This window comes from Desmodus rotundus, chromosome 2 (assembly GCF_022682495.2).
Source record: "Desmodus rotundus isolate HL8 chromosome 2, HLdesRot8A.1, whole genome shotgun sequence".
NCBI lineage: Eukaryota > Metazoa > Chordata > Mammalia > Chiroptera > Phyllostomidae > Desmodus > Desmodus rotundus.
The window spans coordinates 106132567-106150271 of NC_071388.1; the positions used below are offsets into that span (position 1 = coordinate 106132567).

At 39.5% G+C, this 17705-nt stretch overlaps 1 protein-coding gene across 4 annotated transcripts in view; it reads left to right on the plus strand.

Annotated features, from left to right (window-relative positions):
* The window catches only part of GK5 (glycerol kinase 5), a 133797-nt gene that overhangs the window by 90338 nt on the left and 25754 nt on the right, over window positions 1–17705 (plus strand). For all 4 annotated transcript variants that reach the window (XM_045185840.3, XM_024577880.4, XM_024577882.4 and 1 more), the window contains 2 exons: window positions 1949–2075; window positions 3137–3241. In XM_045185840.3, coding sequence (XP_045041775.1) covers window positions 1949–2075; window positions 3137–3241 — 232 coding nt within the window. The remainder of the gene's footprint in view (window positions 1–1948; window positions 2076–3136; window positions 3242–17705) is intronic.

Genomic DNA, 17705 nt, shown 5'->3' on the forward strand with positions numbered 1-17705 from the left:
CCCCACCCCTCTACCACACCCCAGCCAAACCCACCTCCCTCCCCTGCTTCCACCCCCCTTGGTTTTGTCCATGTGTCCTTTATAGTAGTTCCTGAAAACTCTTCTCTCCACTGTCCCTTTCCCCCCTCCCCTCAGGCTATTGTTAGATTGTTTTTAACTTCAATGTCTCTGGTTATATTTTGTTTGCTTTTTTCTTTTGTTGATTAGGTTTCTATTAAAGGTGAGATCATATGGCATTTGTCCCTCACCACCTGGCTTATTTCACTTAGCATAATGCTCTCCAGAGCCATCCATGCCGTTGCAAAGGGTATAAACTCCTTCTTTCTCTCTGCTTCGTAGAATTCCATTGTGTGAATGTACCATAGTTTTTGGATCCACTCATTTGCTGATGGGCACTTAGGTTGCTTCTAGCACTTGGCTATTGTAAATTGTGCTGCTATGAACATTGGGGTGCATAGGTACTTTTGAATTGGTGTTTCAGGGCTCTTAGGGTATAATCCCCGCAGCGGAATTGCTGGGTCAAAAGGCAGTTCCATTTTTAGTTTTCTGAGGAAATTCTGCACTGTTTTCCACAATGGTCGCACCAGTCTGCATTCCCACCACCAATGTACTAAATGTTTTTAAAATGTATTCTGAGTAATATTTGTTTATATTCGATACTCTGAGATTAAAAAAAATAGTAATAGGGTCAATGCTTAGTTTACATTAAATATAATAATGTAACCATAAATAATGATAGGGCAATTAAAATAAAGACGTAACTTGTATTTACATTTCATAAATCCTTAGCCAGCATCTACCAGTAAAAAAACTTGTGGGAGAATGAACAATTAGCTGTTTTTGGTGTTTGAAGTTTCTTTCTTGATTATACCCTTATTCTCTGGATGAGTGAGTCAGAACTTCGAGAGTCCAAAAGATTTTACCACCTGATTTGAGAGGCTGTGTAGATCTTGCCTTTGATTTCCTGTAATAGCTTAAGCAGGAAGTGCAGACCATCTGTCCCTAGATGGACATTCGCCACAGTAGGTGGAGGAAGAAATTGAGGGGAAGGGAATTTAATTCTCAAGTTACAAATTCCTGGTTATTTAGAGAGGATCTGTCTTTTTTTTCCCCCTCCCCAAAGATTTATTTATTTATTTATTTATTTATTTATTTATTTATTTGAGAGAGTGGAAGGGAGGGAGAAAGAGAGAGGTAGAGTAACATCAATGTGTAAGAGAAACATCAATCAGTTGCCTCTCACATGCCCCTGACCCCAGTGGGGGACTTGGCCCGCAACCCAGGCATGTGCCCGGGAATTGAACTGGTGAGCTTTTGGTTTGTAGAATGATGCTCAACCCACTGAGCCATACCAGTCAGGGCTAGAGAGGATCAGTCTTACTTAATCTAGGGGTAGGCTCAGGTTGAGACTAAGGTATGGTTAGAAGAATTACATATTGGTAAGAAAGTGTTCTTCAGATGAGTTTGGGTCCTTAAAATATTGCTGTGTATGTATCTATATAAAACTATAGTAACAGAATGTATGGTTGGTAGATATATATAGTTAAGCATACCCTTATAACTCTTACTGAAAGAGAAATTTGCGAGGTCAATTATTTTGACTAATGAGTGAAACCACTTACAAGATGTAAACAAAAATCTTGGGATTTTTTCTGCATAATTTTTATTTCTAATATTATCCCTTAAATCTTATAATACTTAAAACTCATGAAATAGGTTGCCCACTAAAAATTCCTGAGGCACACTGGTTATTCATACAATGTTAGTCTCAGAGAGACTCTTATCCTATAGTTATTGCTCCCTGTTTTCTCCAGACTTTTTTTTAAGGAAAAGGAAAAAAGAGAAGACAGTGCTGAACCATGAGAACACATTAAATGAGACAGTGGGATACAGTGAAATAGGCCTCTGCTAAGGCCCCAAAGGTCTTACATTTGAACATTTTTGGCAGGTTGCCGACCAGCAATCAGCCATGTTTGGGGAGTGCTGTTTCCAGACAGGTGACGTGAAATTAACCATGGGAACTGGGACCTTTTTGGATATTAATACTGGAAATAACCCTCAACAGAATGCTGGAGGTAAATGATTAGAATATATCCTCTTTATTAATAAAACGCCACTTTTGCATATTTAAGTTTTACAATACTATTTTCCCATTTTATATTAAGGATATTCTCTAACATACTTTTCATTATTGTTCTTAGAGACAGTTAATCCCCATTTCCCATTTATCTTTAAGTTAAAAGCATAAAAATGAGAGAGATGTTACAGAAAAATTCAGAAGAATTAGGGTATTTTTGGTTAGCTTTCCAAAAATTTACCTATAATGTTACATGTGTTTAAACATCTTTCTAGGCCTGTAAAATATCTTTTATATGTAAGAAATTATTTTTCTTTTTCTGAATTTTTTGGAAGTGATAGTTCTCCACTAGTGATCCCTGCATATTATTGAGTTATTAAGAATTTGTTCTCTCTAATGGGAGAAATCCTGGGACATATAAACCAAGAAATACTAGATTGTCTAACTACACAGGATGGCTGTGGATTCTTAGCCTGGCCTCTGGTCCCTTAACATGGTTACTAAGAGGTGGATTTGAAAATCTCCTACCTACTTTCCATCCCTGCTGAAGCTCTTCCTTTTTCCCTAGCAGGGAGAATGGAAGATAAAAAAATGTTGACCATTATATAAGATTGATCCTGTTTAGGAGCCTTGTATAGAAACCACAGATAAATGCAATAGATGAGACAGTTCTCAAGCAAACCAATCTCATAATAACCTTTTATTTCTAAGTTAAAATATTCTTTCTGTTTTTCCAGAAACATTGATATGCAAAGCTAATAAAAGCTAATATTTATTCATATTATATGCCAGGCATTGTGCTAAATTCTTTTAATTCTCTTCATTCAATTTATTCTCTGAGGCAGCTTTCTGAGGTAGACCATTTTAGTCAAGGAAACTGAGGCCAAGAGGTTAGAAACTTTTAAGACCACAGCTAGTAAAGGAGAGAAGACTGGAATTTGACCCCAGGCATTCTGACTTTACAGCCACTTTGCTATTTTTTGGTTAATTAAATTATTCCATTGTAGATGACTCTGCAGTAAATTGTTTACTACATCAATTACACTGTTTGCTTTTAAGGCTTTTATCCATTAATTGGGTGGAAGATTGGGCAAGAGATTGTATGCTTAGCTGAAGGAAATGCAGGAGACACTGGTACTGCCATAGAATGGGCTCAACAACTAGGTAAGTCATCCTTACAGAATTTCACAGGCCAGAATTAAAGGATGGCAGATCAGTAGGGAATGAATGGATTGTTCAAATGAAATATAAAATAAAATGCCACATGCTAGAAGAAAATATAGGATGTTGTTTTTAGGATATTGGGATAGTAAACAGCTAGGTGGTTAAGCCAGATACCATAAAGATAAAGAAGAATAGATTTAAGTATATAAAATATTGTTAGATTGTTCTTAACTTCAATGTCTCTGGTTATATTTTGTTTGCTTTTTTCTTTTGTTGATTATGTTCCAGTTAAAGGTGAGATCATATGGCATTTGTCCCTCACCACCTGGCTTATTTCACTTAGCATAATGCTCTCCAGAGCCATCCATGCTGTTGCAAAGGGTACAAGCTCCTTCTTTCTCTCTGCTGCGTAGAATTCCATTGTGTGAATTTACCATAGTTTTCGGATCCACTCATTTGCTGATTGACACTTAGGTTGCTTCTAGCACTTGGCTATTGTAAATTGTGCTGCTATGAACATTGGGGTGCATAGGTTCTTTTGAATTGGTGTTTCAGGGCTCTTAGGGTATAATCCCAGCAGCGGAATTGCTGGGTCAAAAGGCAGTTCCATTTTCAGTTTTCTGAGGAAATTCTGCACTGTTTTCCACAGTGGCCTCACCAGTCTGCATTCCCACCAACAGTGCACTAGGGTTCCCTTTTTTCTCCACATCCTCTCCAACACTTGTTGATTTGTTTATGATGGCCATTCTCACCAGTGTGAAGTGGCATCTCACTGTGGTTTTAATTTGCATCTCTCTGATGGCTAGTGATGCTGAGCATCTTTTCATATGTCTCTGGGCCCTCCTTGGAGAAGTGTCTGTTCAAGTCCTTTGCCCATTTTTTCATTGGGTTGTTTGTCTTCCTGGAGTGGAGTTGTGTGAGTTCTTTATATATTTTGGAGATCAGGCCCTTGTCTGAGGCATCATTAGCAAATATGTTTTCCCATACTGTTGGTTCTCTTTGTAATTTGGTGCTGTTTTCTTTAGCCATGCAGAAGCTTTTTATTTTGATGAGGTCCCATGTGTTTGTTCTTTCCTTTATGTCCCTTGCTTAAGGGGACGTGTCTGTGAGGATGTTGCTGCATGGAATGTCTGAGAATTTCCTGCCTATGTTTTGCTCTAGGACTTCAATGGTGTCACGCCTTATTTAAACCTTTTATCCACCTTCAATTTATTTTTGTGTATGGAGTAAGTTGGTGCTTGAGTTTCTTTTTTCTTTTTTTTTTTTTTTTTGCATGTAGCTGTCCAGCTCTCCCAACGCCATTTGTTGAAGAGGCTATCTTTGCTCCATTTTATGCTGCTGCCTCCTTTCTCGAATATTAATTGACCATAGAGACTTGGGATTATTTCTGGGCTCTCTATTCTGTTCCATTGGTCCATGTGTCTGTTCTTATGCCACTACCATTCCGTTTTGATTACAGTGGCCTTGTGATACATTTTAATATCAGGTATTGGGATCCCTCCTACCTTGCTCTTTTTTCTCAAAGTTGCTGCAGCTATTTGGGGTCATTTATGGTTCCATATAAATTTTTCAAGTGTTTGTTCTTTATCTGAGAAATATGCCATTGGTACTTTAATAGGGATTGTGTTGAATGTATAAATTGCTTTGGGAAGTATGGGCATTGTGAGTGTTAATTCTTGTGATTCATGAACAAGGTATATATTTCCATTTGTTTGTGTCTTCCTTAATTTCTTTCTTCAGTGTTGCGTAGTTTTCTGAGTACAGGTCTTTTACCTCCTTGGTTAGGTTTATTCCTAGGTACTTTATTTTTCTTGTTGCTATATCAAATGGGACTTTTTTCCTGATTTCTGTTTCTAATATTTCATTGGTGTACAAAAATGCCTTGATTTCTGGTTATTGATTTTGTAGCCCGCTGTTTTGCTAAATTCTTTTATTACATCGAGTAGTTTTTTGGTGGAGTCTACAGGATTTTCCATGTACACTGTCATGTCATCTGCAAACAATGACAGTTTTACTTCTTCCTTTCCAATTTCGATGCCTTTTATTTCTTTTTCTTGTCTGATTGCTATGGCCAGGACTTCCAATACTATGTTGAATAGAAGTGATGAGAAGTAAGCATCCTTGTCTGGTTCCTGGTCTTAGTAGGAAAGTTTTTAGTTGTTGCCCATTGAGTATGATGTTGGCTGTAGGTCTCTTGTATATGGCCTTTATTATGTTGAGGAATGCTCCCTCTATTTCCACTTTGCTGAGTGTTTTTATCATAAATGGGTGCTGTATCTTATCAAATGCTTTTCCCGCATCTATTGATATGATCATGTGTATTTTGTCTTACCTTTTGTTTATGTGATGTATTATGTTTATTGGTTTGTGAATATTGTACCATCCTTGCATCCCTGGGATGAGTCCCACTGATCATGGTGTATGATCTTTTTAGTGTATTGCTGGATGCAATTTGCCAATATTTTATTGAGGATTTTAGCATCTATGATCATCAGCAATATTGGCCTGAAATTTTCTTTCTTTGTTATGTCTTTATCTGGTGTTGGGATTAGGATGGTGCTGGCTTCATAAAACGAGTTTGGGAGTCTTCCATCTTCTTGAATTTTTTGGAATAATCTGGGTAGGATGGGTGTTAGCTGTTCTTTAAGTGCTTTGTAAAAATCTCCATGTGAAACTGTCTGGTCCAGGGCTTTTGTGTTTTGGAAGCTTTTTGATTATTGTTTCAATTTCATGAGCTGTTATTGGTCTGTTCAGATTTTCTGCTTCTTCTTCATTGAGTTTTGGAAGGTTATATTTTTCTAGAAATTTGTCCATTTCATTTAGGTTTTCAAATTTCTTGGCATATAAGTGTGTTTTGTGGAGGGGAACCAAGATGGCGGCATAGGTAGACACACTGCGCCTCCTCGCACAACCAGAACGGACATAAAATCGAACGGCAGGGAAGTCCGACATCAAGTAGATAAAAAAGAAACATACATCCAGACCGGTAGGAGGGGCGGAGACGGGCACCGGGGCAGAAAGGACTCGCGAGGACGTGGCAGGACTGAGACTGGCGGAGTGTGGGATAAACGGGGCAGGCAGTCTGACCACTAGCAGACCCTGCGGCCCCGCATTCACGCACAGATAAACCGAGAGGCCCGGACTCAGAGTGGCGGAGAACGGGGCAGGCAGAGCGGCGGGTAGCACCCCGTGGCCCCACACTCGCGCACGGGACGAATGGCGGGGAGCGAAGTAGACTGCGTAACCCAGGGCTCCAGCGTGGGGAAATAAAGCCTCAGACCTCTGATTGAAAACGCCCATGGGGGTTGGGGTAGCAGCAGGAGAGACTCCCAGTCTCACAGGAGAGGTCGTTGGAGAGACCCACAGGGGCCTAGAGTGTGCACAAGCCCACCCACTTGGGAACCAGCACCAGAGGGGCCCAGTTTGATTGTAGGTATCGGAGGGAGTGGCTGAAGTCTGGCAGACAGTGGAGCGGGCGCCATTGCTCCCTCTCGGCCCCTCCCCCACGTACAGCATCACAGTGCAGCAACCAGCATTACCCCGCCCAGGTGAACACCTAAGGCTCCGCCCCTTTAAGTAACAGATGCGCCAAGACCAAAAAAAAAAAAAAAGGCCCAAGTGACAGAACACTTCAAAGCTCCAGAAAAAATACAACTAAGCGAGGAAGAGATAGCCAACCTATCAGATGCACAGTTCAAAACACTGGTTATTAAGATGCTCACAGAATTGGTTGAATTTGGTCTCAAAATAGAAGAAAAAATGAAGGCTATGCCAAGAGAAACAAAGGAAAATGTACAGGAACCAATAGTGATGCGAAGGAAACTGGGACTCACATCAATGGTGTGGACCAGAAGGAAGAAAGAAACATCCAACCAGAAAAGAATGAAGAAACAAGAATTCGGAAAAATGAGGAGAGGCTTAGGAACTTCCAGGACATCTTGAAACGTTCCAACATCCGAATTATAGGGGTACCAGAAGGAGAAGAGGAAGAACAAAAAATTGAAAACTTATTTGAACAAATAATGAAGGAGAACTTCCCTAATCTGGCAAAGGAAATAGACTTCCAGGAAGTCCAGGAAGCTCAGAGAGTCCCAAAGAAGCTGGACCCAAGGAGGAACACACCAAGGCACATCATCATTACATTCCCCAAGATGAAAGAGAAGCAGAGAATCTTAGAAGCAGCAAGAGAAAAGGACACAGTTACCTACAAAGGAGTTCCCATAAGACTGTCAGCTGATGTCTCAAAAGAGACCTTACAGGCAAGAAGGGGCTGGAAAGAAGTATTCCAAGTCATGAAAGGCATGGACCTACATCCAAGATTGCTCTATCCAGGAAAGCTATCATTTAGAATGGAAGGGCAGATAAAGTGCTTCTCAGATAAGGTCAAGTTAAAGGAGTTCATCATCACCAGCCCTTAGTATATGAAATGTTAAAAGGAGTTACCTAAGAAAAAGAAGATAAAAAATATGAACAGCAAAAATGACAGCAAACTCACAGTTATTAACAACCACAACTAAAACCAAAACAAAAGAAAATTAAGCCAACAACTAGAACAGAAACAGAACCACAGAAATGGAGATCACATAGAGGGTTATCAATACGGGATTTGGAGGGGGAGAGATGGGGGAAAGGTACAGAGAATAAATAGCGTAAATGATAGGTGGAAAATAGATAGGGGGAGTGTAAGAATAGTGTAGGAAATGTAGAAGTCAAAGAACTTATAAGTATGACCCATGGACATGAACTATAGGGGGGGAATGTGGGAGGGAGGGGGTGGGCAGGATGGAATTGAGTCAAGGGGCGGAAATGGGACAACTGTAATAGCATAATCAATCAATAAAAAAATTAAATTAAAAAAAATTTCTTGGCATATAGTTCTTTGTAGCAATTTCTTACAATCCTTTGTATCTCTGTGCTATCAGTTGCAATCTCTCCTCTTTCATTTCTGATTGAGTTTATTTGGGCCCTCTCCTTTTTTTCTTGATGAGTCTGCTGAAAAGCTTGTCGATTTTGTTTATCTTTAAAAGAAACAGCTCCTGGATTTATTGATCCTTATAATTGTGCGTTTAGTAACTTAAGTTGTTCAATTCTGCTCTTATCTTGGTTACTTCCTTCCTTCTACTTGATCTGGGTTGTCTTTGTTGTGGTTCTTTGAGTTCTTGTAATCATATGGTTAGGTTGTTTATTTGAAATGTTTCTTTTCTTTTTAGGTAGGCCTGAATTGCTATGAACTTCCCTCTCAGGACTGCCTTTGCTGTGTCCCATAGGTTTTGGATTGTTGTGAGTTCATTTTCATTTGTTTCCAGAAACTTTTTGATTTCTCCCCTAATCTCATTCTTGACCCATTCATTGTTTAATAGCATGCTATTCAGTCTCCATGTCGTTTAGTGCTTAGGGATTTTTCCTTGGGGATGGTTTCTCATTTCAGTCCCTTGTGGTCAGATAAAATGCTTTATATGATTTCTATTTTCTTGAATTTGTTGAGGCTTGTTTTGTGTCCTAACATATGGTCTACCTTTGGAAATGTTCCATGTGCATTTGAAAAGAATGTGTATTTTGCACCTTTGGGATGAAAGGCTCTATATATATCCGTTGAGTCCATTTCATCTAAGACATTGTTCAATGCCACAATATCCTTGTTAATATTTTGTTTGGAAGATCTGTTTATCTTTGACAGAGGGGTGTTAAAATCCCCTACAATTGTGTTGCTATCAATATCTTTCTTGAAGTCCTCCAAAATTTTCTTTATGTATTTGGGTGCTCTTATGTTGGGAGCATATATATATCTATACAATGTTTATGTTTTCTTGGTGGATTCTTCCTTTGAGTATTATGAAGTGACCTTCTGGGTCTCTCTTTATGGCCCTTTTTTTGGAGTCTATTTTGTCTGATATGAGTATTGCTACCCCTGCTTTTTTTTCCTGTCCTTTTGCTTGGAAAACTTTTTCTAGCCCTTTACTTTCAGTCTGTGTAGGTCTTCTCTGTTGAGGTGGGTCTCTTGTAGGCAGCATATGTGTGGGTCATGCTTTCTTATCCATTCAGCTATTCTGTGTCTTTTGATTGGAGCATTTCATCCATTTACATTTAAGGTTTATCGATAGGTACTTATTCATTGCCAATTTTTTGTACCTGTGTTCCTCTCTCTCTGTCTTTCTCTCTTCCTTCCTTTCCTTAAAGCAGCCCGTTAGCATCTGTTGCAGAGCTGGTTTGTTGGAGGTATATGCTTTTAGACTTCTTTTGTCTCGGAAACTCCTTATTTGGCCTTCTATCTTGATTGAGAGCCTTGCTGAGTAAAGTAGTCTTGGTTGCAGGCCTCTGGTTCTCATTACTTGGAATATTTTTTGCCATTCTCTTCTGGCTTGGATCGTGTCCATTGAGAAGTCAGTTTCTAACCTTATTGGGGCTCCCTTGCGTGTTACTTCCTGTTTCTCCCTTGCTGCCTTTAAGATTCTTTCTTTGTCTTGGAATTTTGCCATTTTAATTATGATGTGTCTTGCAGTGGGCCTCTTGGGGTTCCTCTTGATTGGGACTCTCTGTGATTCCTGGATTTGTGTGACTTTTTCTCTCATTAAATTAGGGAAATTTTCCATGATTAGTTTGTTCAAACAGGTTTTCTATCCCTTGCTCTTCCTCTTCTCCTTCTAGTATCCCTATTATACGGATATTACTACTTTTCATGTCCTGCATTTCCCTTAATCCCTCTTCATTCTTTCTGAACCTCTTTTCTTTTTCTTGCTCATTCTGGGTGTTTTTTTTCTACCTTGTCCTCCAGTTTGCTGATCTGATCCTCTGCTTCATCGAGCCTGCTTTTGATTCCTTCTACTGTGTTCTTCAATTCAGAAATTGTATTCTTCATTTCCTCTTGGCCCTTGTTGATAGTTTCTATTTCTTTTTTCACGTTGATATAGTTTGCAGTGAGTTCATTTTAGTTTCCCTGTAGTTTTTGGTGATCTGTGTGAGCTCATTAAACTTCCTTATAACCCATTCTTTGAACTCAATATCTGATAGTTGACTTGCCTATTTTTCATTTAGCATTGTTTCTGAGGCTTCCTCCTTTCCTTTCATTTAGGGATTGTTTCTTTGTCTTCCCATTATTTTTCAGACTCTTCCTTTTTGCCTCTGCTTTTAAGTTGCTCTGTTTTGACCCCCTGGGTTTATGGTGTGAACTTCTGTGGTAGAATACCTGTGAGATTCAGTGGTACAGTCTCCTTGATCTCCTGAGCTGGCTGGTCTTGTGCTTTCGTTTCTGTTGGCTCTGTGTATGTCTTTGGTTTTTGGTTTTTGTTGGGTGTTTCTTTGGTGGGTCTTTCCCACCAGCTGGTTATCTGAGGGTCAGTCTGTCCTCCACCTCTTGTTTTCTGTTGTGCAGGTGTTGGCAGGTTGTGTTGGAGCTGGTTCCTCTGTGTGTACAAGGTTTTGAGGCTTTTCTCTTGTTCTTGTTCAGTCGTTTGTTCTTAGTCATTTCTTTACTATTTAGTTGTATTTCCAGATAGGTCCTGGGTTGAGTTAGTGTGACTTCCACTTCCTCCTTCACCGTCTTCTGTTCTTAGCTGTTGGTGTTTCCTTTGTTGGTGGGTTTCCTCTTGGAGGAGGTATCCTGCTGTTCACAGCTTCTACCTACTCTTTTTTGTGATAGGTTGTAGGGAAAAGGCAAAATGGTTTAAGGCAGCAGGAGTGTATTATATGATATATGATATTATACTTTAGTACCAGCCCTTAGAGAAGATATAAGAGATCCTTTGTATATATATGGTGTTAACCGTGATAATTCACCCACCTAACCACTTTTTAGAAAGGGTGGAAAGAAGATAAGGCTCTTGTTGTTGGGGTGGGTGGGAAGGATTTTGAGTTGTATCTAGAAAGCTGTGAGCTTGTGGGAGGTCAGATTATGAGGTAAAGTGAGAGTAAAGGGTAGAAAATAGGTGTAATATATGAGAGAATAGATTTAACCACACCGGTAATAAAGTCCAGGAAACAGTGAAGTGGGCTGAGATCTGGGAGAAGTTCTGTGTAGTATTTACAGATGTATGGAACAGCTATTATTTACAATAGTAATGGAGCAACAATCATATGACAGAATCTATGTGATCTGGATAACTAGAATAGGGAGTATAGGTCCTAGAGTACTGTGCTAATGGAACCCAAGTGAAGTGAAAGACAGTTAACTAACAATACACTGTGAAAGAGAGAACAAGGGAAAACCAGTCAAACAATGCAAATTAACCATTCAAGCGGAGAAGACTAAACAGAAAGGAGATTCAAAAATACTAATAAAATGAGTGATGTAAGCATAATGAAAAAAATACAAACGTACAATACCTTGCAAGTTCTCTGGAGTAGCAAAGTGAAATTTGTTTCACTGTCTCAGCTGTTGGGATGCCCCCTCTTTGGGTCCAACTTTGGTCTTTTCACAGTTGCAGATTTTATTGTCTCACCTGTGGGGATTAAAAAAAAAAAGAAGGAAGAAGAGATATAAAGGGAGAGAAAGGAGTAGAACAAGAAAGAAGGAAAGAGGAAGGTGCTAAAAGAAAAAATAATAAAAATGTAATAATAAAGAACTACCTTAAAAAATAAAACAAACAAACAAACAAGCCTGCTGGCTTCACTGGCCAAGCCAGTTTTGCTGGTCTTTTTGTCTGCAGCCAACTCAGGGGGCCTAGCCCAGCTCTTCTCCGTCCAGACCAGCACTTGGGCAGCCTCTGGCTCAGCTCTCCAGCAGCCCCTGGACCCACAGGTTCAGGCACTCACCCTCCTCCAGGCTATGGGTGTGCTCGAGGGGCCTTCCCGTGATTGGCATTCTCCCCCGTGTCTGTGGTCTCAGGTCTCTCTGAGTTGCACTCTCCCCAGTCAGTGCCTGTGGTCTCCGGACCCCCTAGGTGTGCATTCTCCCCCTGGTGTTTAGGATTTGGGCTTGATACCCCCCAGAGCCCCACGGGAGCACCGGGCTGCCCGGTGGAGCTGTTGCTGCAGGAGGATTCCCCAAAGTGCCCCCGAGGGTCTTTTTCTTTTTGAGAAAATCCTCCTGCTCAGTCCTGCCTCTCCATACAAGGAAGGGCCTGTCCTCTCACACAGGCCCCCTCTCTGGCTAGACCTGGGACTGTCCGGGTCAGGGCACCACATGGCCCAACTCTCAACTCTGCTTGTGGGCGCCCACAGTCTCCGTGGTTTTACCACTTCGTCCATATTCCCCTCCCTGCGACTTCAAAAACCAGGTCTCTCTTGGTGCTGCTCAAGCCTTGAAAACATAAGGATTTGAAGAACAAAAACATGATGTATAAAATGTAAAAAGATTGATAAAATATAAAATTGACAGTGCTGAAAACCCAAATAGGAGTCAGGGAGATTTTAAAAAGAAAACATAAACAGTAAACAAAACTGAAAGGTAATTAATATGGAGGAAAGACTAGAGAAAAAAAGGTGTGAGTAATAGTGTCTTCTTTGGAATATGAAATGGTAACTGTGGAAATGGAAACAATTATGATAATGAAAAAATTAAAGACAAAATGCAAAATAAACTTCCCTGACCAAGTGAAAGTACTGAATTTTCAGACTGAAATGGCTTACCGCATTAAAAAGAAAATAAAATGAAATAAAATGAGACACAAACTAAGACAGTCATGTATAGATGAACTGTCTGAATTGCAAGAATAAAGAAAAGCTTCAAGACAGGAAGAACAGTTTTATTTATAAAGAAAAAGACTCAGACTGGCTTGAAGTTAGTTGGAAAATTTGAAAAGTGGAACAATATCTACATGTTACAGAGGAAAAGGGCAATAAACAAATATTCCAGTGTTTGGCTAAGATATTAATTGCAAAATGATTCTCTCTTTATCTTTAATCTTGGGTAGCTTAATGATGTGCCTTGGTGTGTTGCTCTTTGGGTCCAACTTCTTTAGGACTCTCTGAGCTTCCTGAACTTCCTGGAAGTCTGTTTCCTTTTCCAGATTGGGGAAGTTGTCCTTCATTATTTGTTCAAATAAGTTTTTAATTTCTTGCTATCGTTCTTCTCCTTCTGGCACCCCTATAATTCAGTTATTGGAACATTGCAGGGTTGTCCCAGAGGTTTGTAAGACTCAGGAGTGCCCATATGACTATCAGCTGATTTTTTAAAAGAAACCTTACAGGTAAGAAGGGTCTGGAGAAAGTATTTGAAGTCATGAAAAGCAAGGACCTACATCCAACATGACACTATCCAGCAAAGCTTTCATTTAGAATGAAAGGGCAAATAAAGTGCTTCCCAGATAAGGTCAAGTTAAATGAGTTCATCATCACCAAGCCATTATAATATGAAACGTTAAAGGGATTTATCTAAGAAAAGGAAGATAGAAAATATGAATGGTAAAATGACAGCAAACTCACAACTATCAGTCTAAAAGAGAAGGAAAGCAATGAAAACAAAAATTAAGTAAACAACTAGAACAGGAACAGAATCAGAGAAATGGACGTCACATGGAGGATTTTCAGTGGGGTGGGGGAAGGGAGGAATGGGGAGGAATGTGCAGGGAATAAGCAGCATAATTAGTAGGCATAAAATAGACGGGAGAGATGGAAAATGGTATAGGAAACAGAGGACTGAAAGAACTTATATGTAAAACCCATTGACATGAACTAAGGGGGGGATGCTAGAGGGTTGGGAGTGCAGGGCGGAAGGGGGATAAAGGAGGAAAATTGCGAAAACTGTAACAGCATAATCAATAAAAATACTTAAAAATATATTTAGTGCAAAAGGGATGTTTCTTGGCCATGTAGTATATAGTTTCTTTTTTAATTATGTGTCAAATTTTATTTATTTACTGTTGTTCAATTAGTTTTCCCCTATTGCTCTCCCTAGCACCATCCACCACCCCCTTGCATAGTCAATCAGCACCCTGTTGTGCATGTCCATGAGTCTTTTATATGTGCTGCTTTTTAAAGTATATTTTATTGATTATGCTATTACAGTTGTCCCATTTTTTCTCCCCTTTATTCCTCTCCACCCTCCAACCACCCCCACCAGAATTGCCCCCTCCCCCTTAGTTCATGTCCATGGGTCATACATATAAGTTCTTTGGATTCTACATTTCCTGTACTATTCTTAACCTTCCCCTGTCTATTTTGTACCTACCATTTATGCTACTTATTCCCTGTACCTTTCCCCCATTCTCCCCCCTCCATCTCCCCACTGATAACCCTCCCTGTGATCTCCATTTCTGTGATTCTCTTCCTGTTCTAGTTGTTTGCTTAGTTCACTGTTGTTTTTGTTTTTTTATGTTCAGTTGTTATAGTTGTAAATTTGTTGTCATTTTACTGTTCATACTTTTGATGTTCTTTTTCTTAGATAAGTCCTTTTAACATTTCATATACTAAGGGCTGGTGATGATGAACTCCTTTAATTTGACCTTATCTGAGAAGCACTTTATCTGCCCTTCCATTCTAAATGATAGCTTTGCTGGATAGAGTAATCTTGGATGTAGGTCCTTGCCTTTCATGACTTTGAATACTTCTTTCCAGCCCCTTCTTGCCTGTAAGGTCTCTTTTGAGAAATCAGCTGACAGTCTTATGGGAACTTCTTTGTAGGTAACTGTGTCCTTTTCTCTTGCTGCTTTTAATATTCTCTCCTTATCTTTTATCTTGGGTAATGTAATTATGCTGTGCCTTGGTGTGTTCCTCCTTGGGTCCAACTTCTTTGGGACTCTCTGAGCTTTTTGGACTTCCTGAAAGTCTATTTCCTTTGCCAGATTGGGGAAGTTCTCCTTCATTATTTTTTTAAAATAAGTTTTCAATTTTTTGTTCTTCCTCTTCTCCTTCTGGTACCCGTATAATTTGCATATTGGTACATTTAATGTTGTCCTGGAGGTTCCTAAACTTCTGCTCATGTTTTTGAATTCTTGTTTCTTCATTCCGTTCTGGTTGAATGTTTATTTCTTCCTTCTGGTCCAAACTGTTGATTTGAGTCCCAGTTTCCTTCCCATCACTGTTAGTTCCCTGTGCATTTTCCTTTGTTTCTCTTTTCATAGCCTTCACTCTTTCCTCTATTTTGTGACCATACTCAACCATTTCTGTGAGCGTCCTGATTACCAGTGTTTTGAACTGTGTATCTGATAGGTTGGCTATCTCTTCATTGCTTAGTTGTATTTTTCCTGGAGCTTTGATCTGTTCTTTCATTTTGGTTATATTTCTTTGTCTCGGCACACCTGTTATGTTGTAAGGGGTGGAGCCTTGGGTATTCACCAGGGTAGGGCAACCCTCTTTGCTACATTGTCATGCTGTATATGGGGGAGGGGTCCGAGAGGGAGTAATGCTGCTTGCTCAGTTCTTGCCCTACTTTCTGTCACTTCCCTCGTTCCTTGAAAGCAGATTGTGCCCATTCAGGTGCTGATTCCTGGTTGGGTGGGTTTGTGTACATCCTAGGACCCTGGGGGCCTTTTCAATGGATTCTCCTGTGAGACTGGCAGTTTTTCCCACTGCTGCAACCCTTACAATATTTTACAGTCAGAGGTATTCAGTCTTTATTTCACATCACTGAAATCCTGGATTTCATAGTCTGTCTCACTCTTGTTGTTCTTCCTTATTTATCCCCGCACAAATGTGGGACCAACCAGTTAGGCAGCCCTACCTCCTCCTCGCCAACTGCCTTGTTTCCCCAGCTGCCCGTCTCCTGCCAGTCTGGATGAATGTTTCTTTTAACTCCCTAGTTGTCAGAGTTCCATGCATTTTGATTTTCTGGCAGTTCTGGTTGTTTTCTGTTTTTAAACTAGTTGTTATCTTTCCTTTGGCTGTGCGAGGAAGCAAAGCATTTCCAGCTATGCCTCCATCTTGGCCAGAACTGGCTTGTGCCTTTTAAATGTCTATATTTATTATTTTCTGAGAACGTTCTTGGTATTAGTTTTTGGCACAAGAGCTCATCTTGTGTTTTTCAACCCCTGTTCTGGAATTAGGCACTTTTCCAGTGAGTCCTCCTTACTTTCTTTAGTGGGAAATGGCATTTTAAAACAATAATGAAGTGTCATTGCTTCTAAGCCCTTACAACAGAGCTAGAAGTGTGTGTGTGTGTGCAACAGAGAGAGAGAGAGAGAGAGAGAGAGAGAGAGAGAGAAATGCATATACAAGAGTGTATGTGTGAAAAATCATTGAGTTTATATTGTACTTCCAGTTCCAGTTTAGCTCCTAAGAGTCCTTGTTTGTCTTTCCCTTTTCTATATTTTTGTCTCCCTTTTTCTATTTTGAGAACCTGGCTCCCAACAACATTAATATTATATACTCATTTGCTGAATCTTAAAATATACTCAAAAGAATTTCAGAATTACTAGACCCATACCAGTACAACAAGTAACATTTGTTCATGACTATTTGCTGGGGTGTTTTTTCTTTATAACAAGGTAATATGGTCAAAGCACACTCTTCAAAAGTTACTTGGATTAGTTCTTTTTCTTCTCCCCTCAGTGATTTTATTAATTTGAAATAGAATTAGGTTCATTTGTTTCTGTTATCATTCAGTCTTAGTGTTTACCTCTCTCTGCATCCTTTTTTAAAAACACTATTTAATTTTTTTTAATGTGGAATTTTAACATGATTCCCAAAGTCAAAACCATAAGGTGTGCTCTGAGGAGTTGATTTGCTCCCTAGTCTCTTCATCCTATCTCCCTACCTCTGATAAATAGTCAATTCATTTGTTTTTGGTTTATTCCTTCTATTTCTTTTTGCAAAAACATGAAGATGCATGCATATTTTCTTATCCCCCATATGCTTGTATAAAAGGTGATCTGTGTGAGCTCTTTTGTATTTTGCCATTTCCATATAAAAATATATTTTGGGAGTTACTTCATATTAGTTTACAGGGATCTTCTTCATTCTCACAGTGTCATAGTACTCCTTCATGTGTATGTGCACAGCTTAGCCAGCAAAGAGCCCATATTGGACATTTGAATAGTTTCTGATCTTTTGAAAGCACAAATAATACTTCAGTTAATAACCTTGCACATAATGTGTTTTATGTCGTTGGAGATGTGTTTTAAGAATAAATTCCCAGAAGTGGGATTGCTGTATCAGAGAATCAATGCATTGTAGCTTCGTTAGATATTGTCAAATTCCCCTCTGTAGGAATTGTTTCATTTTGCATTAACACCAGAAATGTATGTGACTGTTTCCCTATAGCCTCCTTTTTCATAGTGTCTTTTGCATAATCAAATGATGCTGTTGGGTGAACTGCAGAATTTGGGGGCTAAAGTAGAAGTATTGCTACACATTTGAATTTTTGCCAATCTAGATGGGTGAGAAATGACATCTCAATGTTTATTTTTTAAATATATTGATTATGCTATTACAGTTGTCCCTTTTCTGCCCCTTCACTCCACTCCATCCTGCCCACCCCCTCCCTCCCACATTCACCCCCTATAGTTCATGTCCATGGGTCATACATATAAGTTCTTTGGATTCTACATTTCCTATACTATTCTTAACCCTCCCCCTGTCTATTTTCTACCTA